Raw genomic sequence first — 25,349 nt, forward strand, 5'->3', positions numbered from 1 at the left:
ACAAATCCCCCAAGTTATCAGGTACACACCTAATCCTTAGGGAAGGGCTAGGTCCTTAAGGTAAGAAGGGTAAGGGCGGGCACGGTCCGGTTTTGATCAGTTTTAACCCAACGAACAAGATTAACCGAAGGAAGCCAAGGGTTTCATAATCCCCCCTTCATGGGAATTTGAAACCCATTGGGATAGCTACCCCTTGAAAGCATTTGCCACACATGGGAATTGAGTTCCATGCCCATTCCCAAGCCCCTAGTACGCGAACCAAGCAACATTTCGTGTTTGCGCTTGTAGTCCCTTGGTTGTTGGGAGGTTAGGTCTGGTCGTGTCTTAGTAGTTAGTACGACACACCGGAGATTGTTGGGACGTTAGGTCACGTCGTGTCTTAGTAGTTAGTACGGCACACGGGATGTTTAAGTACATGTTAATCCTCTCCGGCTCAACCAGTATGGTCGGCATTTGGTGAGCCGTATGTGAGTTATGTATATTCAATCTGCACATGATCTTGTACAGTTTGTGTTCGTTGCGTTGGAAAGACCCTCCCATGGTAGGATTTGTGCTTTTATTACCACATTTTGTGCTCTAATTTGTTCAGTTAAAGGTGATGATACATTAAAAAGAAGGGTTGAATTTGGTTAGTATTTAACAATGAATTGAAGTTTCATCGCAATATTGTTGAACTGCATATAACTGGCGTGCCAGAGTTGGGTTAATACATAAATGGGGTGAAAAATGTAGTTAAGGAATAGTAGTCAATGAAAGACCCCATAGAGTGTAAGACTGTTGTTCGGGCTAGATTTGTCCCTCACACAGCTTCCCAAGGCTCTTGCCTGTCAGGTATGGTTTGCTGCTTGGTGTACTGCAATATGAGTTTACTGTAAGTTTGAATGGTGCCTTTGTGGGGCTTTTGTTAGGCCTTGAGGCTCACAATCAAAACTAACAAGGATCTGAGCGTGCTACTGTTATAATTGTATGAAAGATTGTTGTTTAGTTGTGAATTGAGTTGATTACTTGCGCCACAAGTTATTTAGACTTTTTGATTATCAATGGATTGTCACATATGTGTTAAATCTGTATAAAGTTCTTTTTCTTGCCTTGTAAACAAGGACTTTTAACTCAAGATATCATATGTTCAAATAAAGGGAGCTCGTGCCCTTTTCAACCATGCCTTTGATTACAATTAACACTAAAGAAACAAGATTGATTAGCTTAGCCAAATTAACCATAACTTTGGATGAAGATCAGTTGAAAATGATTAAAAACACGAAGGAATATGCATTGAACAATATATCTACTCTACATAAACACAAACAAAAGAGACTCGGGCAAGATTATAACCTTGTTGGGTAAGGTTCAACTTCTTGCAACCATTTCTCTTTGCGTTTATAGGGGTTTCTAAACTCTGAAAAATGAAATGTAAATAGGGTTTCCTAAAGGGATTCAATACTACAATACTAGGGAAAGGTAGCAGAGCTTCTAAAATTGACAAAAAATGGCTTTCTATGGGGGATCTACGACTAAAAGGGCAGAGTCTGGACAAAATGCAGCTTTCTGGTTTCTTGCTTGTTTGAGAGCAAAGTTTGGATGTCCTTTGATTGATTGGTTGAGTGTCCTTATCTCTAGTGTCCCTTGCTGCTTTTATAGACGTTTTCGCCCAACTGTCCAAGCTTTGCCTTTTGCTGATGGCCTTTGGAGGAAAGTGAGTCACCATTAATTTACCATTCATGCCCTTGAAAAGTGTTTTTTGCTGGGGCGAGCTGCCCTCTGTCACACATCACCTCTCACATAGGCATGTTGCCTATGCCTTGGCAGAAATGATTTTTAATTCTTTATGGGCCGTTGGTTTGTCCGAGCCCAGTCCTCTCTTTGCTTTTGTATTCTTGGGCCTCCATCGTCATAAAGCCCAGTGTTAAATATTAACCCAAACAACTGTTTGTCTTTAGGTTTGAGAGCGGATGCAAAGGACAGAAATAAAACATTGAGTTGAACTCTATTTTTATGTCAAGTTAATAGCTATGATTAGTAACGACTCCGTAGAAAGGATAGAAAACATAAAAACTACTATGAATATACAATGTGATTCAACCGGATTATTCTATTCAACTCCAAACCCTAAATCGTCTTACTCCAAGACACGTATCGTCTCACTCAGTGTGAACTGCCTTAGGTCCTAAAGGAAAACATTGTGCGGTTTTGATGCCTTTGGGGGCCTTTGTAAAGGTAGCAATAGATGAGTTGCTTTCACTGGTTGAACCCTAGCGGCTATGCATGGCATGCAGTTCAATGGGTAATGTGTCACGGGTTTGACATGAGGTTGGAGCTTAGTATCATTTTCGTCGCCAATTATGGCTGCTTTAGCGACGGAATTGGTGGTGGGCGGCTCTTCCAGTTTGGAGACCTGGCATGACATTGACAACGAAATTTGTAGGGTCCATCAAATTTGTAGTCTTTTGACTCTTAGCATGCATACAAGCGATGCGAGTGTGTCGAGCTCCACTAATTAAGGCCCTTCAAAATATCGTGTTTCATGGGTAACATGTGAAGTATGCCAAAAGAAGAAAAGGGTCTAGTTAAATTTGGAAGATGGGTTTAAGTCTACCTCTATTCCCAACTTTTTTCTTTTTCTAGCTCTAAATATCCGAAAAATTCTTCAGTTCAGATGCTCGTAATAGGTTACTAGGCACAAGGGGTGGACCAAAATAAAAGAAAGATAGGGTGTTTTGTGCGTACGGGCAGACGGCCGCACCCAAGAATTTATCTCAATATAAGATGAAAATATGGTTCATGTGATGTTTATTTTATTTATTTATTTATTTTAAAGGGGACCAGCTGGGGCAAATTAGACTATTGATTAATTTGGGTGCAAATTATACTTTTAAGCATTTAGGTGCAAATTAGACTATTAATTTGGTGCAGTCTTGGAAATGGTTTTGCAGCACTAGTTCTCACCATAATTTACACTTTAAAATTCTTTACTCGCATATCCATCTTAAGGAGAGAAGAAGAAAGAAGAGAAATATTATATAATGAATTTCAAGAGTTTTCTGTTTATTCTAAAACTGTGCTCAAAATCCAACTTTTCAACATAATTCAGGAGAGCATGCAATCAGACACACAAAGAGGAAAGAGACTTTCCTACATCCCGGGCCATGCCTTAGACCAAAAGCGCGATGTCTGGCATACCGCCGGTGTAGGTAAGTCCTCCACAAAGAGGCTCTCTTCTTACATATTTACTCATTCTATTAAAAACCAAAAGCACAAACCGCAAAATTACAAACTAAGTAAACAAATGAAAACCAATAAACTCAAGCATCTGGGAAATCAAATGGCAAGGGAGAAACCAAAGATGAATTGAGTAGGTCTGGATGAACAAACCCAAATCTCCTAAGCACTTGATTATCTGCAAAATTCAAAGCTTTTTGCATCCCATTCCAACAAGCCTCCCAAGTGTACATTCCATTGTGCTCTCCACTGCACGGCTCACACCCTGTGAAATGTGTCACAAATGGCCTCCTCTTATTCTCTCTCCAAATCCCTCTCTCTCTCATGTACTTCTCTCTCATTTGACCATAAAACAAGCTGACCTTCTCAGCATGCCTCCTCCTCAGCAAATCCACCTCCCTGTCAATCTCCATGTACCCCTTGCTTATCCCATCAAGCCCGTCCACTATCCCCAGCCAGTATCCATGCAAGTAGTACTCGCTCTCTAAGTAAATCTTAGCCGCCCATCTCGACTTCTCCTTGATCAGGAGATAAACCAGAGCCGACTGATCGTCAGAGCCCGGATACGCCTTGTCCTTGATCAGGGACTTTTGGATCTTCCCCCATTTTTCAGGATTCGGACCCTGTGGACCCATGCTGGCCCACTTATCCAGCAAGCTTAATGACCACTGACAGTTTCTTATCAACAAAACCCCAGCGTTGAGGCTCGTCCAGCTCTTCTGCTCATACACCATGTTCCACCACCCATGCACGACCAAGTTATGGTCTTTGTACCTCTCCAACGGAAGCTTGAACTCCATGTCGGTGAGAACCGCGTCTGAGTCGACCCACCAGATCCACTCGGACTCGGGATGAGCCAACATAGCCGCTCTCAATAGCGGGTATTTGGCCCAAAATCCAGTACCCTTGGGATCCAACAAAACACTGTTGTAAAATATGTCATGCCCATGAATCCTACAGTAATCAACTTTGTTCTTGAAGAACCTCAGCTGTAAGTGGTCACCAACTGGGTTTTTGCACACGGTGGGCTGGGACCCAGTTACCAGAAGAACCCTGTTATCCGCCTCGGCTCCGGCGGCGAATGAAGGGTGCAGCTTCAGCCACTCTCTGCGCTTCGAGTCCCAATCCTTCACTGGCTCCCCAAACGCGTAGCTGAGATTTTCGTCGTCGTAGAATGTGGGCTCCGGCGGGTCGGAGCTCAAGTCGGGTCCGCATGGACCCGCGTTCCAGGCGAGGATGCTGTCGAAGCTTATGGTGGTGGGGTTGATGAAGGTGAGGAAAGCCCAGACCACAGAGAGAGCCAATGATGCACCGCCGACGAAGAGAAAGCCATCTGCTATTAGGGAAGGGGCTTTGTGGAAAGCGGATCGTTTTGGTGATTGTTGGAAGAGAGAGAATTCTGAGGAACCCATTTTTGAAGAGAGAGTAGTGAAAGTAGTGGGGAAGTGGTAGCTTGCCTAAATCTGTTTTGTACGCTTGGAGCAGTGTAAGTAGGAAGAAGCATTAATACCAAAGTCTTTGTTTATTGGGTGCTAAAGGAGGGATTTTTCATCAATAAGAGGTGGTACATTATATGATATTATATAAATGATGGGATATATGTGCTAAAAAGTTAATAACTTAAAAAATAAAATTTTCTAACACTTCTATTAAAACACGAGGTGTATCACTTGTGTTACCGTCACAATAAAAAATTTCTCTAAATTACTCTAGATTGAGAAAATTACTCTCTTCTACTAGAAGATAGTGACTCACATGGCATAGCCAATCCAGATGTATTATAACATGCAAATTAGTTATTATTATTGCATCGTAAAGTACTAATTTATTGTCTATTCGTATTGTAATATGTGTTTCAATTATAATTCAGATCATTTTGTTGTGTTCTAGTACCGTACAATAATTTTCGTTTGAGAACACAAACAAATTGAACTGATTACGAATTTTTAATAAAAAAAAATGAACTAGATGGTCATTATATAGACAATACATGAGTACTAACGTGTGATTTATATACATATTATTGTATGTTTAGTATCTCTGAAGCCAATTGTTTATTGTAAGTCTGTAACATGAGTGGCTATTAGCCTTCTCCTTTTGTAATTTAAATGAGTCACTTTTGTACGTGTCAGAACACATAAAGAGTACCTAGACCAATTTTTTAAACTAAATTTACAAATCAAGTGATGTGTCACCAATAGGAAATAAGAACGTTAATCAACATTTAATCCAATCATCAGCAACCACATCATATGATTTACAAAATTAGTCTAAATAATTGATCTTCGTAACACTATATTATATCCCCTTCTCATTTTTTAGATTGGTCTTAACACGTGAGAGAATTCAATTACTGATTTTCATAAATTAACAATCTTTAATCTAAAGTTGAATAAGCTTGGATGGTGCAGTCTAATTAATTAATAGATTTGCATACTTTGTTAGCTTAATTGCTCAATCTTTTTTTACGCCTGAGTGTCGGCTTTACTTTAATTGACCACCGAGACAACTTGATGCCCCTTTATCTGCTTAAAAGGTGGCCGGATCAACATTGTTTGCGGGGAAAATTTACAGAGCCAAAGAAATGCAGAATTTGATTGGTTTTGAGGTATTAAAAATGGAATTGAGATCCCCAACATGTTGAAGATAGCATGGACTTTTCTTGCTCGAATTAATTTCTTGTTTCTTGGAAGCATGGCCCATTCTATTATTTAACATATTTTTACATATATTTAGCATGTCACGTATTCAAATTTATTGTTTTCTTGCATTTCTTGTGGACTTGCACATGATGCTTATAAATGCACTGTGTCTCTCCCCTTTTTTGTTTGAGAAAATTAAAATTGAGCTTTGGTCCCTGAAAATAAAAATTCGTGGTATTGGTACATGAGTTTGTCAGATGTCACAATGTGGACATTGTAGTAATAGTTTTTTTTAGTAACTCGTTATTATATATCTTATTTGCTTATTATAACTTTTTATTTTTTGCATAAGTTCTAACAATGTTAGTGAAAAGCACTATTGCTTCACATTGTGATGAGTTCAGACGGATTTTTTTTTTTTATTTATTCAAGAACCAAAATTTAAAATCCACTACTCCAATTTTCTCTTTTCTTTTTCCCTTTTCCTATTTTATTTTTCAATTGTAGTAGCAGATTCTTAGTGTTGTGTTTAGTACGAATTTGAGTGCTTCAAATTTCCAAAAGAAGGAAAAAGGAAAAAAAGAAAGGTGGATTGGGATTGTATGCTTTGCAGAATGTACAAGTTATTCAACAATTGGTTTGCTTTTAGCATAATATATATGGGGCCTTTTAGAAAAGCAAATATGGAGAACTTGTTATGCTTAAGTTCACTTGAAAGTTTCCTAGAAGAAATAGGACGTTGAGTTGTGAATTGCTTACATATTTAGGTTCATTTATTGGGAAAGGTGGCAGATCATCCATTTCATTTTAGGAAACACAAGATAAATCTATAAATTACCTTGTGATTTGAAGTTTGTGACGGTTTGATCCGTATCTTTTTAAAACTTCACGAAATAATTATAAGGTTAAAAATTGTTGTACTATTGAGCTCTCTTTCAGCCTACCATCAAGTCATTGTTCTTTTTTGACCTAGACCTCGATGAACCTATTTTTTCTAATGTAGGATGCATGCTCGAGTCTATACGAAAGACAACAAATGACAATTTCTTCAATGAAATTCCAAACCTTTTTGATGTAGGAAGAGATGAAAATGATCCATTCAACGTCAATTTGGCCTTCATATGGGCAACGGTGGGTAATTATCGAGTGTTACATTAAAAAGGTAACATTTCACATTAAAAAATAAAATAAATAAAATAAAAAAAATATATATATATATATATATATGTATATACAGATTGCCTAAGGGGAGAGATCCCCATCTTTCTAAAAAAATGGGGACACGCTCCCCACCGTTAGATTTAACTTTAATGAAATTGTGTGGTTGAGATTGTATGGCCTGCGTTTTAATCTCAACCACACAATTTCATTAAAATCAATATAACGGTGGGGAGTGTGTCCCCATTTTTTTTGAAAAAATGGGGATCCCTCCCCTTAAGCAATATATATATATATATATATATATATATATATATATATATATTATTAAGAAAAGGAAGAGCGTTTGAAACTATTACAATAATTTAGGAGATGTGGAAATTTCGAACTCGGAATGTATGTGTAAAAACTCAAAACCTTATCCACTAAGAAATTAGACCATATGCAAGTAATAGTTCACTTGATAGTTAAACAAGAGAGGCCAATGGAGCAACGATTTCAAACCTTATAGTTGTTTTTACACGTTTTAAAAGATAGGGACCTTCAAAATTCTTACTTCGAAGAGTGCAAGTAATTGTTTGCTCCAAAGTCTTGTTACAAATATTAAAAGGTCTTTTTGCCCTCGAGCATTTGGTCGACACGAACACACCAAGTGTGAAAAACTTGAAAAATGAGTGCATCGATTTAGAACTACCTTTCGAGTGAATTGGTGACTGTTTTCAGCCAATTGTGCCATCTTCTGATAACGACATCTAAACCTTCTTGTTTTCAGCGGTGGTAATTTATGTGCAGTGTGATTACGACATCACACTCGACACTCTCAAGTTCCTCCAAAACCCCCAAGACTGAAGGTGAAAGCATCTTCACGTGAAACCCTAGCAGCAACTCGACAGCAAACGTTCGTCTTCACAGCCTCCTTGTTTTTATTCATGCGAAATTGATATCAAGCCAACATGCATGTCGGTCTCCACCGACGTTGAACTACTTAAAGAGAATCAATCATAGCCAAACGGCATGAGCCAAGTTCTTCGTAATTTCGTTTTTAGTTCTCCCTTTTATTTTTAATTTTTTTTTTTTTTATGTGTTATGAAGAAATGGTGGTTGAATGAAGGAAATTATATGACAACAAAAATTTTAAAGTTAAAATCAGAAACAATTATCGGTTTTTGGTTTTTGGTTTGTGTACCATTCCATATATAAATTCTTTCACATTTGTTCTGTTGAGGGATCCCTTGTATATTTTATTTTTATTTGAAAGACACCTGTGATGCTTATTCCGTTACTTTTCTCAACGATCCAAACCGTCTATATTTTAGTACATCATTAATAAATCATTATTGCAAAAAATTAGAAAAATTCAAAACCACTAAAACATCTAATTCTAATGAAGAAAATAAATGAATACGATTTTTCAGAAGAAGCACTAATATGGCTACCACTTAACATATCAATCAAATGGTTCCGGATTTAAATGATTTTTAGTAAAGATGATCTTTGAAGAAAGACTTAAAATATAGACGGTTAGATCTTTGAAATGCAATATAGAGTAAACCTGAACAGAAGAAGATTGCTATTTGTAAAATGAAAAACGAAAACTAAAATTTATATAATTACCAAACTCACCATGAAAGTTTCAGGCTTCAACAAAAACTTTGCATGTTGACCAAGAAAACACAGCAAAGTCACCGATTTTTGGTTTTGGTCAAACAGCAAAGGCAGTGATTATATTCACAAGGATCATGACAACTGATGAATTATTAAAATCACAAGGCTCATGGTATTTTCTTGTAAGAAGGCCCTTTTTCCTCTTTCTTCAGATAAATGGTATAGACACAAACGCAACATCCAACAAACAGTAAACTAGCAGCTCCAAATTAGGGGAGATTCGTGGATGTATCGAACGAAGAAAGTAAAGACGGAGATATATAACCCGGTTGTAGGATATAATCTCCCGAAATTAGGCCGCCCAGTCTAATAAGATATCACAATTTAACAGTCAACTGAAACAATATGGTGATAAAGGGCGTCTATACAGACAGCACCAGCCCAATGGAACATACTATTTCAAGTTTCAAACCCAACCAGCACAGAATGAACAAACTACTGCATGTCTAAAAGACGAGAACCTGTATGATATCTGAACGGCCCCCTGTTGAAATTACTGAAGAATCCAACACATAACCAAAACAAGGACTTCCATCCGACCTCCTCGAATATTATTCAGTAACGAGCCTTCACAAAAGTACTGTCCTCAAACAACCTATTAATTGTCGCTTCAGGTCACAAAGCAATCTTCCGGAATGACCGTTGTACTGCATCCGTCTGCCTTCCCTAGACCAGCATCAGTAAAAGTTGCTTGCAGCCGGTCACACCCTTTTCCTTACAAGAACGCGGGAGATCAACTGCACTGAACACTGTACATACCCCCGTCCTACATTGCTATTTTAAGGATCCCACAACAGAGCATCAAAGTAAAAGCCCTCCTACATCTCCATCTTAAGAATTCCACAACAGAGCATCAAAATAAGCTCCTAAGTCGAGGAAACATATCTACTCCACCAATTCCCCCTCCTAAAATATAACAAAAGGAAGGACCGTCCCACAAGATTTGAAGGGATTACAAAGAGACGCTTGATTACAAGTTTTTCAAGAGAAGCATGAAATTAACGAAAATGAAAACATGTGACACTAAACTACTAAACTTACCCAAACCATATATATGCCCTTAAACACCCACTTTATTCGCTTAAGATGTTGCATTTTGCTCACAAGTAAAAGCACGAGTAGAAAAGAACCCAATAATTTCGCAATCCAATAGAATGTCCTGTCACATCATTTTCCTTCTCAAAATTCTGCTTCTCAGATCCCCACATGGTTTAGCATCAGCTCAGCACAGACTCTGAATTCATGTGAGCACCATTTCCCCCATCATGACTGTTAGATGCTCCTATGGGCATAGACCGCTGCGTGAAGTCCATCAACAGCTGTCTCTGATGCTCATCAGTGTGAGGAAGGCTAGCACGCAACAGCTCAACTGGCATTTCACGACCAATAGCTCTGGCAGCATCTGAGCCAATAACAGCCACATTTGGAGGGGCCTGCATTAGCAGTGACTGCATAACAGTATCATATTTATTTACACAATACTTGGTCAGAAGGCCAAAGAATTCATCAAAGGAGGCCTGCCAAAGTTGGCGATTGGTCATATTGTAGTTGCTTGCAGCATGAGGATCAGTTAAGAGTTCAGTTGCCCTCTCAAGAACTGAATTGAGGATAAGAGAGGCCCCATCTCCTGCAGGGCTTCCAAGGGGGCGAAGGGGGGGTTGCTCTGAGGAACAAACCACTGCTGCAAGACAGGCACTAAGTGCACCAAGGTCCATACCTCGAGCACATGATGAAACAACCCTTGCAAGAACACTTGTAGTTTCTGCAGCCCCTGAATCAGCAGGGTAGCTACCAAACAAGAACCTTAAATGACGAAAGATGGCCATACAGACTACTCGCATGAGCTCACCACCTGTAAATAAAAGCTGCAGGTACTTTGCCAGGAGCTTCCGGCCCTTGGGAAGTGAGACTAACCTTAGAAATACAAGATCATCCTTATGAAGTCCAACTGTGGGGCCATTGTTGCCGAGTGGGTCAACCAATTGAAGAGATCCTGCAAGTCCTTCAAGCAAGGCCTGCCGCCTACGCCTCAACTGGGTTCCACCATCTTGGAGTTGACTGAATTGCAGAAAACGATCAATGTCATCCACATCCAGGAGAAGACAAAGCCCATCCTCAATTGCAACCCTAGCACCAAGCATTGGCTCCTGTTCTAGCGGCTTCTCAGAAACCTTATGTTCAGTGTTGCCAGGGCTAGATGAATTTGGAGGCTCAACTTCAAGAAGAGGGCGAGGCCTACGTATTGAGGAAAAGGGGACCCTCCCAAGAGCATCAACCTGGAGAAAAGCATGTGGTTCAGTATTAGCTCGTGCTCTAGGAGGAAGATCCCTTAATTGAGTTGGGCAGAAATGGTGTTTCAACTTGGCCCCAGCAGATTTTCTTGCAAGGCAAAACTGGTGGTAGTAATCATCCACATATGGGTCATTGCTGTGTGTCGCGGCTAGCTGCATTCGGAGTATATTTTCAATTTCTTCAGCTGTCATATACTTGGACCTAAATTGCGGCCACCCACCTTCTCTCCTGTGGCTACCTGTATCAAATCCATGTTGAGAAAAACGCATATTTGGTCTACCTTTCTGAGCTGATTTTGGCCTTTGATCTCCAAGATCACCCATACCGAGCATTGCTTCAAACTTGCTCATCAAGGGCGGGGATGCAGAGAGATGGGGGTTAAATAGTTGAGACTGCATTGCCGGCAAATGATTAAATGGTGGCTGAACTGGATGATGCAGTCTAGGGTCCTGTGCTTGTGACTGTTGCTGATGCATCAATTGTGGAGGCATTAAACCATTCTGATGAGCTAGCTGTTGTTGCAACAAATTGTTTAGAAGACCAGGATGATCTCCATATACACCACTTTGATTGGTCCATTGCTTTTGGGGTAGGCTATTAGAGAGACCAGGGTTAAGCTGAGGCAAATTTCCCCCAAAATGTGGTCCATGAGGTAATCCATTCAGTTGAAGTTGAGAACTAGAGTAAGGAGATAGGTTTGGTGAAGATAATCCCCCCTGGGGTCCACCAGAAAGATATGGGTTCAGGTGGCTTGCTTGGCGGTTCGGCGAAGCCTGCTGAGGTCTGCCACCTGGAGGCGGATAAGAAGTGAAAGCTGATTTCGGCACCAGAATTGGTTCACTGGAAAAATGTTGATGGTGCTGCTGCTGCTGCTGCAGCTGCTGTTGTTGGGGCTCAGGATATGAAGAAGTTCTGTACAAAGGCAGCATCGACTCTGCAGGACGAGCTGAAGAATATGGGTGTGAAGACCATCGTTTCCCGTCCTCAGTACTTTCAGCATCAAGTATCTCTTCATCAATCCAGTTAGGGAAATGCTCCTGCGCCCACTCAGCAGCAGATGAACCTGGAAGAAACATGTTAACATTAGAAGCTTCTATGGACATCAACGTATCAGATATATACACACACATAAATATATATTCAATCAGTCCTCAAAGACACAACAGTGAACTCAATTCAGTGAGTCATCACTATTGGACATCAACTGATTCCAAAACACAGCATGCCTCTAGTTCAATTTTCATCAAAGCTTAAACAGAACGAAGAAAAACTTTTTGCGTCATATATAACAAAGACCCAACTTAAAAGGAACTTCTTCAATATCCTACCTATGGTTATGGCTATACTTTACAAAGTTTCAGCACAAAACCATTAAATAAGAATAAATTAATTGCGGCTGGGTTAGCACTAACAGAAACCATTAAATAAGAATAATGTTGCTGAGTTAGCATAAAAACAAATGAAGGCTTTGCAGTCAACTGAAAAGATATTCAGTCTACAAAGAACCAGGCTTGAAGCAGGGTTTCAGCAAATTAGAAAAAAGGGATAAGCGACATATGCACTCACTTTCCCTGGATCCTCTATCACCAAAAACTCCCGCACCCCTAGGTCCACTAACATCCTTGTTTAACTGCAACCAAAAAGGTGAATTAGAACACAAACCCAAAAGTTACCTCAAAACAGTAACAACAATGGAAATGCAGCCACGAGCCATGAAACAGCCAATGAAACTTTACAGCTCAAACTTCAAACAGTACGTTGTAAGCTAGCATGGAATTAGAATGCTTAGACTAATATTAGCTGCCAATTTCAAATTATCTACATAACTTATAAATCCACAAAAAAATTTGACAAAAAAAAAAAACACTGTTAGTTCCTACTACCAGGTACATAAATAGCCTGTGTTATTGGTCTATCATAATATAAGCACAGGCTACTTACATACTTGGTTATAGGTAATCTAAAGACAATAAGTTCAAAAATTTAACAAAAGGCTTATGAGTCGCTGGTTTGAAACTAAAATACCATGCATCCATGCTTCCTACCAAGCAAAATTTAAAAGTACCTATAAGCACAACAGAAACAACACATTTTCAGGAACCAGCATACCCCAACTCACAGTGCAATAAATTTTGCCCAAAACATATGACAACTGAAAAAGAATAAACCTAATGATAGAGAAACAGGTTTGGACGAAGATAAATGCTGCAGTACAAAAGAAATATCCAAGGTCAACCACAGGCAGTGCATTCCATTCATATGGCTACACTTCTGTTGATCATAAATTCATGATAAGCTAAGCTCCAGATAAACAGACTCCGCTACTTCTCGTCATGATACTATTAATCCCAATTACTAGACACAGTTCACTGAAGTAAATATAAAGGCCATATGGTACAAAATCATAATATTAAATTATCAAATGAATGATTTTTTCATGTATCAACATTATTAAATCAAACATCTTAAAAGGGCGGGAATTCAATCGCAAGAATTGAAAGACTGAGAACAAATGCAAGATGGAGGCATGCCATCTCTTCTGAGGAGCAACACACTTTTATCTTGTAGAAGAAGAAATGAGCATGCAGCTGATCATCCAGATTAAAAAAGAAAATATATCATCAAAAGGGTCCCTATATTCAGCTGCCATGATGCGCATGGAAAACCCAAAATGTAACACCATCTCCCCAAGTTCTCCCTAGCAGCCACCTTCTGATCTTCAAAATCAATTCTGCTCTACCATAAAACCCAAATTCTTTTTTTTTTCAGTAGGGCTATACTCCGACCACCCTCAATGAGAGCAGTCTCCACCACCAAAGATTCATCTTTTTATCAGTAGGGCTATACTCCGTCCACCGTCAGTGAGAGCTGTGTTATTGGAACCGTCCAAACTACTCACCGAACCCACCTTTAACCCCTCCTTCCCCAAACATAAAAAGAACTAATAAATAATAAGAACATTCTATCCCTACCTACATGAAGGAAACAGTAGCACCACTCTTCGTGTTACATTGCATCTTAAGTTACACATAAATTACGAATAATTCTAATCCCTGTTTTTACCAAATGAACAACTGACTTGTCATAATGTTTTTAAAACTTAAATTGAAGCAGGCACTTAAGAGATGTTGAACACAGTTTTCCCACATTTCTCTTGGTTCCCAACTGAATTGTCAGAATTTTCTGCTTCACAATGCCCTCGCCCATTGTGAAACAGAAAACTAAACAGAATGAAAAAACTAATACTAAACATCAAAACTAGTTTACACACTTCATGTTGATCAAGAGTATTAAACAAAATGCATCTTTACCACCTGCTTCATTAAGTTTGCAGTAAACTAACCTTTTCAAAGGTTAATGATAGGTCATCAATATCAGATAGAGATATGTCACCCTGCCAATAAGAAAAAAACAGTTAGTTCCACCCATTGCAATTTTGTCTTCTGCCATTTAACACCTACGACAGAGAAAACTTAGAAATAAAAAAGTGTTTATAAATATATATATATGAGGGGAGGAAAGAGGTAGAGAGAGATAAGTCATGCACCAAACAGGTTGCACATGTATACTGAAGGATTATCACAAAAATCAGTGAACAAAAGGTTCAACCTCTTGTCTATTATATAGAAACTCCTCCTCATCGACTGGAGCCTCCTCTTCTTCATCTAAACCTCCCAACTCAACTTCCTCAACAGAATCTTTACCAAAAAATGCATACTGTGATGCGTCAAACACCTCTCCTGCATAAAATGAAGAACTGAAAGTCAAAAGAAGAATCAAATGATACTCCAAATAATTACATCATGAAGAAGAAAAGAGCACCTTCCAATAAAGCACCATGCATCTATTTATTCAATAAGCCAAATAACTCGTGAAAAAACTTTGCATACATTTATGTATGAATTGAAACTTTTATGTAATTAATTACATAATTAACCAAGTTAGAGCTTTCTTATTTTTAAACAGTAAATATTATTAGGTATGGGGACCTCTGGATGACTGCAGAACATTCTTTTATCTGAATGACACACCAAGACCATATTTATATTGGCTGCCAAAAAGTATAAGCGAGCACGAGATTAGATCTTATATTTGTCCAACAATTATTCAAATACTAAGCTGAACCACAAAGTAGTTAATGACTACATTCAAACATCGAACCGATCATACACCAAAGTGAACAGCACTGCAATCCAAACACTGTTCCATTTGGTTTCCAGTAAACAGTATCAAATTCTCGAATTCGAATTCACAGTTTAAATTTTCCATTTTTATTGTCAGTTTTCTCGGCAGCCAAACAGAACCCAGATCCAAAAACAATACGACATAACCAAAACAGTAAAGTAAATCATGAAAAACCAATAACAGAAGAATCCCAGAAAGCTAAGAGAAACGAACCTGAGGAATTAAGCTGCAAATGGTTGAGATCTTGAGGGATAGAAGAGGCAGCCTCTTGATTACTATCCCTACTCTCAAACCCCTCCATTTCCTACACTCTTCTTCTATATGCCCAGTATATATATATGTGTGTATATATATAGGTATAGATATTCAAATGTAATCAAAGAACGCGAAAACTGAACAGAACCCAGTAAACTAAAACCCTAAAAAATAATCAGATACTGAATCTCCGAAGCAAAATTTGAATCTAAAAACAGAGGAGCAAAAACCCTTTTAAGCTGAAATCTGTGTGAGCTTTTTCTGCTAAGATGGTGATTGAAAAACTGGTGAGAAGATCTTTACAGTGGTTGGGGTACAGGAATCCACCATGGTTTCGGCAAAGCAGCGGTCTTTGGGATGGATTTGTGAGACGATAAAGAACCCTAGAGAGGCAGGCAGTTGGAGCCCCCTTTTTATTTTTGATAGGAATTTTTTGGTTTATTAAAACTGGAAATGGATCGACAGACTTGATAAAATAAAAAAAAGGGCGGTGAGGTGACAATATTGTTATATAGAATTTTTTTTTTCTGAAAAAGCTTAAAAAATATAATAAAATTGAAAATTAAAAGGTGGTTGTTGAAGTTGGTAGTGGAAATGCTTATCAAAATAAAGATAATAATTGGTTTGGAATAAAAAAGGAGGACGGAATGAAGACTCTTAGATCGCGTTAATGAAGTTGTTCTCGGTTTTTTATGTGTACTTTTGCAATGTTATAATGATTATTTTTCTTAATTGTTATGATTCGTATCTGAAATGTAACATCATAATTCTAGATTGAAAAAATTAAATATATGTCTCAAATAAGCGTTTAACGAACTATCATACAATCAATTAGACCAAAAACACAAATTGATAGAATTTCAACACTTTAGAGTACAATATGAGAAAATTAACACTTGGTGGCATATTTTAAAAGTCACCCTAGGGTATAAAATAACACGATAAATTAATAGTGCTTATGAGTCTTAAAGTGATCTATGAAGTGCTTTTTCATAAAAAAACTTGGGCGGTTAACAAAAGCTTTGATGTTTTATAATAAAGTGCTTATAACAACAACACTTGTAAATATAACTACTGTAAGATCTCACATCGTTCAGGAGAATGATCCTTATATGTATATTCTCATCTCTACCTAGCACGAGGCATTTTGGAAGCTCACTGGCTTCGATTTCCCATAAATAAAACCGTGAGGACATAGTCGGGATCCAAAGCGGACAATATCGTGCTACATTAGAGTCGAGGCCGGAATGTGATGGGGGCCCGGACCAAATTGAAGCGGTGCAACATGCCTAGTCATTTGGAGGTGCTTTATGGCAAATTGCTCTAAAGAGTAAACCTATCACATAGAAGTAAGATTAGAGACAAATCAATTAATTATTTAATAATGTGTTCACTCACCTAGCAGGGCTATTAGAGCAATTCCACCCCTAAAGACTTTGTGCCAGCACCCAACGCATTTATCCACACAGTGAACAGTGATAGACCTCAATGAATAGTAATAGGCCAAGAGCATCTTCACCTCTAAAACTAAATAGCCTAGTCAATTTTATTAAAATATTATTAATTTTTATTATAAAATAATAAAATTTAATAATTTGATTTTTAATTTCTGAGTTTCTCCCCAAAAATGCTTCTCAAAACAGAGCATGCCTAACCACCCTCCCCCATCTCCACCCTCCATCAAATCCCCACCTCCCCTTCATTCTCCGCTTCCTTTCCACCTCCCTTTGCAGTCCGACCCGCCCCAAACTTGTTGACATCGGCGCACGGGCTCGCCAGCTCCAAACCCGCCACCTCTGGACCTACGCCCTGACCTTCAATTGCATCGTCGAATTTGTATGTCATCGTCCTCAACAGCTTCCATGACCAGTTCGTCCTCAACAGCAAGTTCCGAGTCAGCAGCCTCGTCCTCGAAGATAGCGTCGTCCAGCCGTCTTCCTCGTCGGAGATAGAGTTCGTCGTCACTGATTTCAGATCATGACGTCAGCTTGACGTCATTTAGGCCAGTCCCAAGGTCTGTCAATTTTGGGATGGCCTGGAGACCAGCTTGGGCTGGGTGCGGGGCAATCCCGTGGGCTGGAGAGACTTCCCTAGGTGTCAGGCCATTTTTTTGACTGTGTGCCGGCTTATCCTATCTCCAATGGAAGTGCTCTTAGAATTATTTGATTCATAAATTCACCGTTAACACATACAAAATTCAAAAGCATATTTGTGTCATATTACAATATATAATTCAATGAGAAGTCGAAAGCTAGATTTACTAGGGGTAATTGATCCCATAGTCAATCTGTTCTTTACTCTATTCATGACTCATTTCATGATTTCTGCCGTTCTAGGTATAAACATGTCAAGTGTAGTTCTTTGGTTAAACTTGCTTATTGCCAAGAATAAGTAACTTATTTGAAATTACTTCTTGAGGACTAAAAATATTTTAGGACAACCAATATCGCTTTCGACTATATTTAACAAAAAAGCTCGAAAGTTCTTTGTAGGAAAGCACTTTAATTTTTAATAAAAATTTCAACACGTTGATAATAAAAACGCTTTTATATAATTAACTTCTACATAAGTAGTTTCAAATCAGCCCTGGATACTTGGAAAGATTGTGATATAAAGGAATGGACAAGAGGTTTTTTTCACAGAGGCAAATTCTCTGCCCTCTCACTTCTCGTGCCCTTCTATTTTCACGTCAACATTTTATATTACTATTCATTTTTATTTTATTATCTTTATAAAAAAATAATATAAAATATTAACATAATTTAACCGTAATTATATAAAATAGGAGAACATGGAAGATGGAAGACCAGAGAATCTGGCTCCTTTTTTCACATGGAACCCATCTAATTGTTGGAGGTTTGATTTTCTGATATATGGGCTCTAAAATTAAAATATATGAGGATTTTCTCGATTTTTTAAAATAAAGATATATAAAAAAATAAAAATAAATAAAACAATTTCCGTCTCAATACACACAACACAGCGACACACAATTCCCCGCAAACAGATAAATTGAACTCTCTCTCTCTCTCTCTCTCTCTCTCTCTGGTTTTGTGGTTGCTTCGAAGCTCCAATGGCTCGAATAGGACTATGCAGTCAGCTGCTTCCGTCTCTGCTCGTTCCTCTGAAGCAGAGGAACCATCAACAGCTGATGGGCGTCATAGCCACGGGTTTCGGCAGAAGGCGGCGCTTCTCTGCTGGGTCCTCATCAAAAATTAGCATGAGCCTCAAAGCCGGCATCGTTGGCCTCCCCAATGTCGGCAAGTCCACTCTCTTCAACGCCGTCGTATGCCCCACCCAACCCTCTCTCTCTCTCTCTCTCTCTCTCTCTCTCTCTCTCTCTCTCTCTCTATATATATATATATATATTATTTTTGTGTTTGGTTGCTGAGATAATGCAAGCAAGGATAACCCATCTTTCCATTTGAATTTCTTATTTTTATCAATTTATCTGTTTGTTTGTGCACAGGAAGATTGTATTTTAATTTCACTCAGAAGAAAAGATTGTATTTTCAATTTTAGGCTTTTAAAGACCATATTTTTAATTTCACTCAGAAAATATACTGTATATTTATTTTTTACTCAGAAGAAAAGATCATATTTTTTATTTGTGACTGCATAGTTTGCATCAGTAGTTACTTTCCATTTCTTCTTTTTCAGCCACATAAGAGAAAGGAGTGTTAATTTTTCGTATAAATGTATTGGCCGAATTGTCGGATGGCTGTTATATTGTGAATCTGGAATTTTGTCTGCTGTGTATTATCATAAGCAATACACAGTGTTGAAACGAAAAGGGTTTTTTGTGTGTGTAGGTTGAGAATGGAAAGGCTCAAGCTGCCAACTTTCCTTTTTGTACTATAGAGCCGAATGTAGGAATTGTCGCAGTTCCAGATCCCCGTCTCAGTGTGCTTTCGGATCTCAGCAAATCTCAGCGGGCAGTTCCAGCATCTATAGAACTTGTAGATATTGCTGGCCTTGTCAAGGGTGCCAGTCAAGGGGAGGTGACATTGCATGGCTATTGCTTATTCTCTTTCCATTATCATGTTCTGATTTTAAGTTATGTTGCCAATATGTTAGAATGCATCAGCTGAATTTTGCTATTTTCATTACTTGCAGGGGTTGGGGAATAAATTTTTATCAAATATTCGTGAGGTGGACTCCATACTTCAGGTTTCAATCTCTTACTATTTGGTCATGTTCGTTAGTGATTACGATCTTTCTATCATTACTCAAAATCCCATGTTTCTTAATGGTTAGTTGCTCTTTGAGAAGAGACCATTTTGTACTTATTTGTTAAAACTCATGGCAAACAACAGTAAAGTTTACCTGAAACATTCTTATGCTCATGGATTATTATTTTATGATATTTGTATGCAAAGGGTAGCATGCAAACCAACGACTTTCAGGCCTAATGGTGCTCTCCTTAATAACAAAACAAGTTTTAAGCACAAGAGCCTAGGTTCCATACAATGACGGATGTGAGAGAGTACTATCCATAAAATGGGTTGGGGATGGGGAATGACATGCTGGTGCATATCAGTATGATCTAAAATCTTCTTTGCCTAGGGTGAGAAAGAAAACTAAGTCGGGACCCGAACCTGGCTGCATAATCACAAGCAATAATCTAATCTTTCAAGCACTTGTATTTTTTTATTTTATATTTGGAATTTGCTTGTCTTCTGTTTTTCATTCTGTTACTTTTTTTTTACCTGCTTGACTGATGTGGCTCCTCTATCTATGGTACTGCAAAAAAAAACAAAACAAAATCAGTTTAATAAAACCCTGTACTTTTGATTAAAAAAACTAGAAGAAAGGAAACATTGTACTGAGCTCAAGTAAAGTTGTTATTGTTTAGAGGTTTTGAAGCCTTCCCCAATTTGAATTGCAAAAACACTTTATGAGTTCATTTTAATAAAATTGTTTTTTTTCATGTCGATACTTTGGGGACCAGCTTCTTCTTTGTGCTTTGTTTTGTATAATCATTGCATGCACTGTCATTGTTTTTTAGCATTCTCCTTTGCCAGTCTGATGGATATTGATCTTATAGAACAAAATTTGATTTGAATTTAACATAACATTTTTTTTTCTGTAAAGAACAACCATTAAAATGTAAAGTCTTTCACAATCCTGATTTTAGTTTAGAGAAGAACCAATTTATGGAAATCATTCATATCTTTTTATCAACTGCGCAGTAGTGCTTTTCATCAGTAATTTTAAGCTCCACAATATTATTGACATGTTGATTGTTGTTTCAGGTTGTTCGCTGTTTTGAAGATAACGACGTTGTTCATGTGAGTGGCAAAGTTGATCCTAAGGCAGATATTGATGTTATCAACTTGGAGCTTATTTTCTCAGATCTGGACCAGGTTTGCTAATTAACATTCCTCTATAAGCTTACCATTATTCTCAAACCTTCTGATGTGGTAGATCCTGATTCCTTGTCTGTCACTTCCTTTCTAGGAACTTTCTGGTTTGCTTGTAAAATAAACCAGTTGGTCTAAAACCAATTTGATTTGAAATTGGGCATAAATGACAAGTGCCAGGACTTAAAATCGATTCATGAGCTTTTCAATTGATGATTTATGGGAAGTATTTAGGCAGTGAACTAATCGCAGTGCCTTATCCTAGCTGTATGAATAAGACAACCCTCTACACACCCACCCATATATATGTATGCATGTATTTAATGCAAACTATATTGTTAAATGCTAATGCCATTTTCTGGTTTAAAGTTGATGATGTAGATAATTATTTTTTATGAGAACGCTGTCTTGAGAATTCCTTGTCTTAACATCTTAAACTTTCTTCTTAGGGGGCCTCTATCATCTGCTATTTGTGTTTAATATTAATACCACCAGCTTGGTAAGATGGTATGAGCTGATTGAACTAAATTGTCTTATTCACAAGAAATGCAGATTGAGAAGAGAATGGAGAAGCTGAAAAAAGGAAAGGCAAAAGACTCACAAACCAAAGCTAAGGTATAGTTTTGTCCAATGCTAACTTACTGTACAGTGCACAAATATGTGCTATCATCATCACGCTATAGCCCCTCAATATTTTTTCTCCTTTATTTCCCGAAGTGTTAAGGTTGTACAAAATCATAGACTCAGAGTTCTAATTTCAGGAGGAAACAGAAAGGTCCACCTTAGACAAAATTCAGAATGCACTGATGGATGGAAAACCAGCACGATCAGTCACTTTAACAGATTTGGAAAAAGATGCTGTGAAGCATCTTTGCTTGCTTACAATGAAACCTATTATATATGTTGCTAATGTTGCAGAATCTGATCTAGCTGAACCTGAGCTTAATCCTCACGTCAAAGAAGTGATGAATCTTGCTCCCGAGTTGCAATCTGGAGTTGTGACTATTTCTGCACAGGTTTGGTGATACATGAGAACCATAAGTATTATCGTTTGAAATTGAGCAAATTATCACAACATACCTTTCTCTCTGTTTAAAATGTTTGATAGGAATCTAGTGATGCTTTGTCTGAGACTAGCAGATCTGTGTTCGTACATTTTTGTTTGCCTTCAATTATTATACTCAAACTTGTGAACTAGGAAGTTTGCATTTGCAGGTTGAGTCTGAGCTCACTGAATTACCATATGAAGAAAGAACGGAATTTTTGGAATCTCTTGGTGTTGGTGAAAGTGGTCTCGGAAACCTTATCAGAGCAACATATAGCGTTTTGGGGCTACGTACTTACTTTACATCCGGAGAGAAGGTTATAAGAATGAGCTTGTGAATTTTTCTGATTGTGGTTAACATTTTTCATTTTTGTTAAGAAGGGTGTTGCTATGTTGTTTACAGGAAACAAAAGCATGGACCATACTTGCAGGTGAGCTTTAGTTTTGCCAAAATGTAATTTGTGTACTAAACGTATATAATTAAATACATCTGACAGGACCTTGAATGCTTCAACCAAGTGCTAGCATAGGCTATATTGTTATCTATATCATTTTTGGAAACTTGTACACATAGAATTTGTTTACTGATGATTGTAGGTTGAAAATTTTCTGTTTTGAATTGCCGTTGCCATCTTTTTTTCTTTGTATTGAAAATAAGGTCCCTTGCTGCCAGTACTTAGATAGGTTAGGAAGTTCGATGAACAAGTTCATCATATAATGTTGTTCTCTGATTCTTGTATTTGGTTGATTTAGGAATGACTGCACCTCAAGCTGCTGGGGTCATACACTCTGACTTTGAGAAAGGTTTCATTCGAGCTGAGACGGTAAGAATCATAGATAGAGGTTGTAACTCTTTCATCCACTATAGGTAATAGCTATTTTTAAATTTGATTGAACAATTGGTTTGAATCACTTAATTTGAAGTGAGCTTCAAACCATTCAATTCTACGTAAGTTTTGTTTAATGTTTAAGACAGCATATAGCAGTTAATATTCATAAACTCTTTAATCTAAATTCAAATAATGGAGTGCTAATTTTATAATTTCTTTATAAAACAGTTTAGCTATTTAGTAAAGTTTTTAATACTGTTACTAGAACAATGAAAGTAAGAGATCATGTCCTTGCACATTAAAATGATCCATGGGAAATATGAAAATAATAACAATTTTTGTTCTTTATTGTTAGGTGGCTTATGATGATTTTGTTGCTGCTGGTTCGCTTGCTGCATCTAGGGAAAGAGGAGTTGTAAGTTTTCTGCTTGTTATTAGGTTTTAATTCTCTTGTTTGCTAGTAGCAACACATATAATGCTTTCCAACTTTGGTCAAGATTATAGAGCCGTGGATTTATTTCTGGGCACTATCACTATCACACCGGTGCGAAGCAATTACAACTTGATTTACTAAAGTAAAATCTTAAACAACGTTAATAGGTCAACTCGTCCCACCCTCTATGTTTCCTACAACCAGTGCCCTTATGAGAAATGTGAATTTCTGTTTTTGACTTTTAAATTTAAGGGTTGCAGTAAGGCCAGCAAGGTATAGACACAATTTAGAAACTGTTGTCGGTGAAATGTCTCTTGTCCGTAAAAATCGTTCTAGATCAAACTGAGTCGCCCAATCTACTCTGATGTTTGCAGTTGAGATCTGAGGGCAAAGAGTACATTGTACAGGAAGGTGACGTGATGCTGTTTCGTTTTAACGTCTAACAAGCTCATATGGTTTCACAGAAACAGCTTATCTTCCTAAGTCGGGGGACCAACTAGATGCAGCTTACTTCACAAGATGGACGACATTGATTTACATTCAAGTCCTGAGTTTGGTATGATGAAGTATTCTTTTGTTATACGTCGAGAGTACCAAATTTTGCTTGAAGAGTAAATAGCTCAATCGACTGTTGATGTTTTGGAAACTAAGATTTTGAAATCCTACTTATTCAAGAAAGAATATGGAAATTCAACAATTCAGGGTGAATCGAATTTACTGGACTTTGTTGTATTTTAGTAAACATCATTGCATTCGTAATCTTTATAATAATAGGTGATTCGGAGAACGCTTGGAGGCAATTTTTCATGCCCTGTCATGCTTCGTATCGTGTTTATAGTCTCATCTTTGAGTCCTATATGATTTCACCTGATTCCTCATGATGTCGCAAGTGAACTTATGCTTGGTTTTTTCCCCGGAGTTTAAATCAATTTCGGGGTGGGAGGCATTTTCAAAATGACATTAAAATGTACTGCAAAATAAATAAATTCTTAAGCAGTAAGTGACGAAGATCAGACGTCCCCATCAACAACTAAGAATATTTGTCTTAAGTTCGGTTTTAAAGGGACAAGATTTAGTGATTTGGCCAAAAAGAGGAGACATTGATTTATCACTTGGCCCTGCTGCTTTAAGTACTTTTGATTATTCGATTAATGATGTTTTTGCTTCTAAGCAAGTGAAGATCCCCTTGTTGCTGCTGTATATATCCAAACTTGGAACACAAGGCTGGAGAATAAACCATTCATTATTTTCCAAAACACACACCTTGTCTGAGCAGAATTTTATGTGATTTGCTCCCACTTGCGTTAATTATTTGATTATGACAAAGTGGTTATGTTTACGTGTGGTGAATGACAAGACACCTGACTGGAAACTAACACAAAATTGACGGATTAGTGCTAAATACAAAGAATGTGTTTGGGTTATGGTAATGTCGGTCGAAATACTCATGGTTGCTAATCCGTAAGTGATCCGTGTCTAAGAGAAGAACTTGCGTGTAAATGGGGCATGCACCCGTTGTTCTTGTCTCACTTCTTCACTTGACGCATCACATAAAGAGAGAGATAGAACAAGGAAGTTTTTTTGTATCTAGGGTTTATACATCTAATCTGAAAACGACGTGGATTAAATTGTTGTTGGTTTAGTTAGCCGAAATACATGCATCTCAAATCAAACAAGGTTGATATACAATTTATGCCGGAGGTTTACTACCAATATTACCAAGATCTTTTATGATGTTAATGGAGAGCCATGTTAGACTTAATCTGAAAACTACGCGGATTAAATTTGTGTTGATTTAATTAGTCGAAAAACATGCACCTCAAATCAAAACGAGGATGACATGTCAATCTAAATAGGAGGAGATGGAGTCATTTCAACTGGACCATGATGAGATGCTCTCAACATATTTGGTGAGTGGCCGAGCATGTTTCCGGTGTTTGTCAAGACTCTCGGCAACAACAAGCAGTTTACTGCCACTTCACACAACAATACATGACTGGTGGAATCCAGCTAGCTTATTAGGAGAAAATGAAAACAGATGTATCTGCATTTTTCATTCGTAATCAACACTTTGTCCATCCTAAATGCATTTTTAACTCCAAGGGTCCCATGCAATCATCAATTTTTCTTGCATTAATTTTATTTAAATTACGAAAGAGGGATTCGAACTGGAGTCCATAAGGGGTTCGATAAACCTTCTTTCATATAATTAATTGATTGCTGCCCCGAAAAGGGTTTTCTCGACGGGAATGGATTGTTGCAAAA

General features: G+C 37.8%; 3 protein-coding genes across 4 annotated transcripts; 1 reads left to right on the forward strand and 2 right to left on the reverse strand.

Moving 5' to 3' along the window:
• Positions 1 to 2,999: 2,999 nt before the first annotated feature.
• LOC103936919 (putative glycosyltransferase 7) lies at positions 3,000 to 4,739 on the reverse strand. Its single transcript, XM_009346804.3, has one exon. It carries the CDS (start codon positions 4,626 to 4,628, stop codon positions 3,300 to 3,302), a length of 1,329 nt encoding a protein of 442 aa, XP_009345079.2. The 5' UTR covers positions 4,629 to 4,739; the 3' UTR covers positions 3,000 to 3,299.
• Positions 4,740 to 8,860: 4,121 nt separating this feature from the next.
• On the reverse strand, positions 8,861 to 15,911 carry LOC103936920 (protein PAT1 homolog). 2 transcript variants are annotated; one of them, XM_009346805.3, is made up of 5 exons: positions 15,372 to 15,911; positions 14,583 to 14,713; positions 14,317 to 14,367; positions 12,540 to 12,603; positions 8,861 to 12,036 (listed from the first exon to the last, which is right to left on the reverse strand). In XM_009346805.3, exons 1-5 carry the CDS (start codon positions 15,457 to 15,459, stop codon positions 9,899 to 9,901), a joined length of 2,472 nt encoding a protein of 823 aa, XP_009345080.2. In that variant the 5' UTR covers positions 15,460 to 15,911; the 3' UTR covers positions 8,861 to 9,898. The 2 variants fall into 2 exon arrangements, with proteins under 2 accessions (XP_009345080.2, XP_048430116.1); XM_048574159.1 differs by lacking the exon at positions 15,372 to 15,911 and adding an exon at positions 12,999 to 13,038 and having other exon boundaries at positions 14,583 to 14,621.
• Positions 15,912 to 18,384: 2,473 nt separating this feature from the next.
• On the forward strand, positions 18,385 to 23,871 carry LOC103936922 (ribosome-binding ATPase YchF). Its single transcript, XM_009346807.3, has 11 exons — positions 18,385 to 18,699; positions 19,226 to 19,414; positions 19,530 to 19,583; positions 20,669 to 20,779; positions 21,329 to 21,391; positions 21,538 to 21,792; positions 21,992 to 22,138; positions 22,225 to 22,252; positions 22,575 to 22,645; positions 23,007 to 23,066; positions 23,459 to 23,871. Exons 1-11 carry the CDS (start codon positions 18,487 to 18,489, stop codon positions 23,525 to 23,527), a joined length of 1,260 nt encoding a protein of 419 aa, XP_009345082.2. The 5' UTR covers positions 18,385 to 18,486; the 3' UTR covers positions 23,528 to 23,871.
• The last annotated feature ends 1,478 nt before the right edge of the window (positions 23,872 to 25,349 follow it).

The sequence above is a fragment of a genome, unplaced genomic scaffold, assembly GCF_019419815.1.
Source record: "Pyrus x bretschneideri cultivar Hongxiangsu unplaced genomic scaffold, Pyrus_bretschneideri_v1 Contig7, whole genome shotgun sequence".
NCBI lineage: Eukaryota > Viridiplantae > Streptophyta > Magnoliopsida > Rosales > Rosaceae > Pyrus > Pyrus x bretschneideri.

Coding starts and splice junctions, on each gene's coding strand:
- LOC103936919 (XM_009346804.3), bottom strand. CDS start 4,628: ATGGGTTCCTCAGAATTCTCTCTCTTCCAACAATCACCAAAACGATCC.
- LOC103936920 (XM_009346805.3), bottom strand. CDS start 15,459: ATGGAGGGGTTTGAGAGTAGGGATAGTAATCAAGAGGCTGCCTCTTCT. Junction 14,714..15,371: donor TTTGCAGCTTAATTCCTCAG/GTTCGTTTCTCT, acceptor CATTTTATGCAG/GAGAGGTGTTTGACGCATCA. Junction 14,368..14,582: donor TTCTATATAATAGACAAGAG/GTTGAACCTTTT, acceptor TCTTATTGGCAG/GGTGACATATCTCTATCTGA.
- LOC103936922 (XM_009346807.3), top strand. CDS start 18,487: ATGGCTCGAATAGGACTATGCAGTCAGCTGCTTCCGTCTCTGCTCGTT. Junction 19,584..20,668: donor AGGTGGACTCCATACTTCAG/GTTTCAATCTCT, acceptor TTGTTGTTTCAG/GTTGTTCGCTGTTTTGAAGA. Junction 22,139..22,224: donor ACTTTACATCCGGAGAGAAG/GTTATAAGAATG, acceptor TGTTGTTTACAG/GAAACAAAAGCATGGACCAT.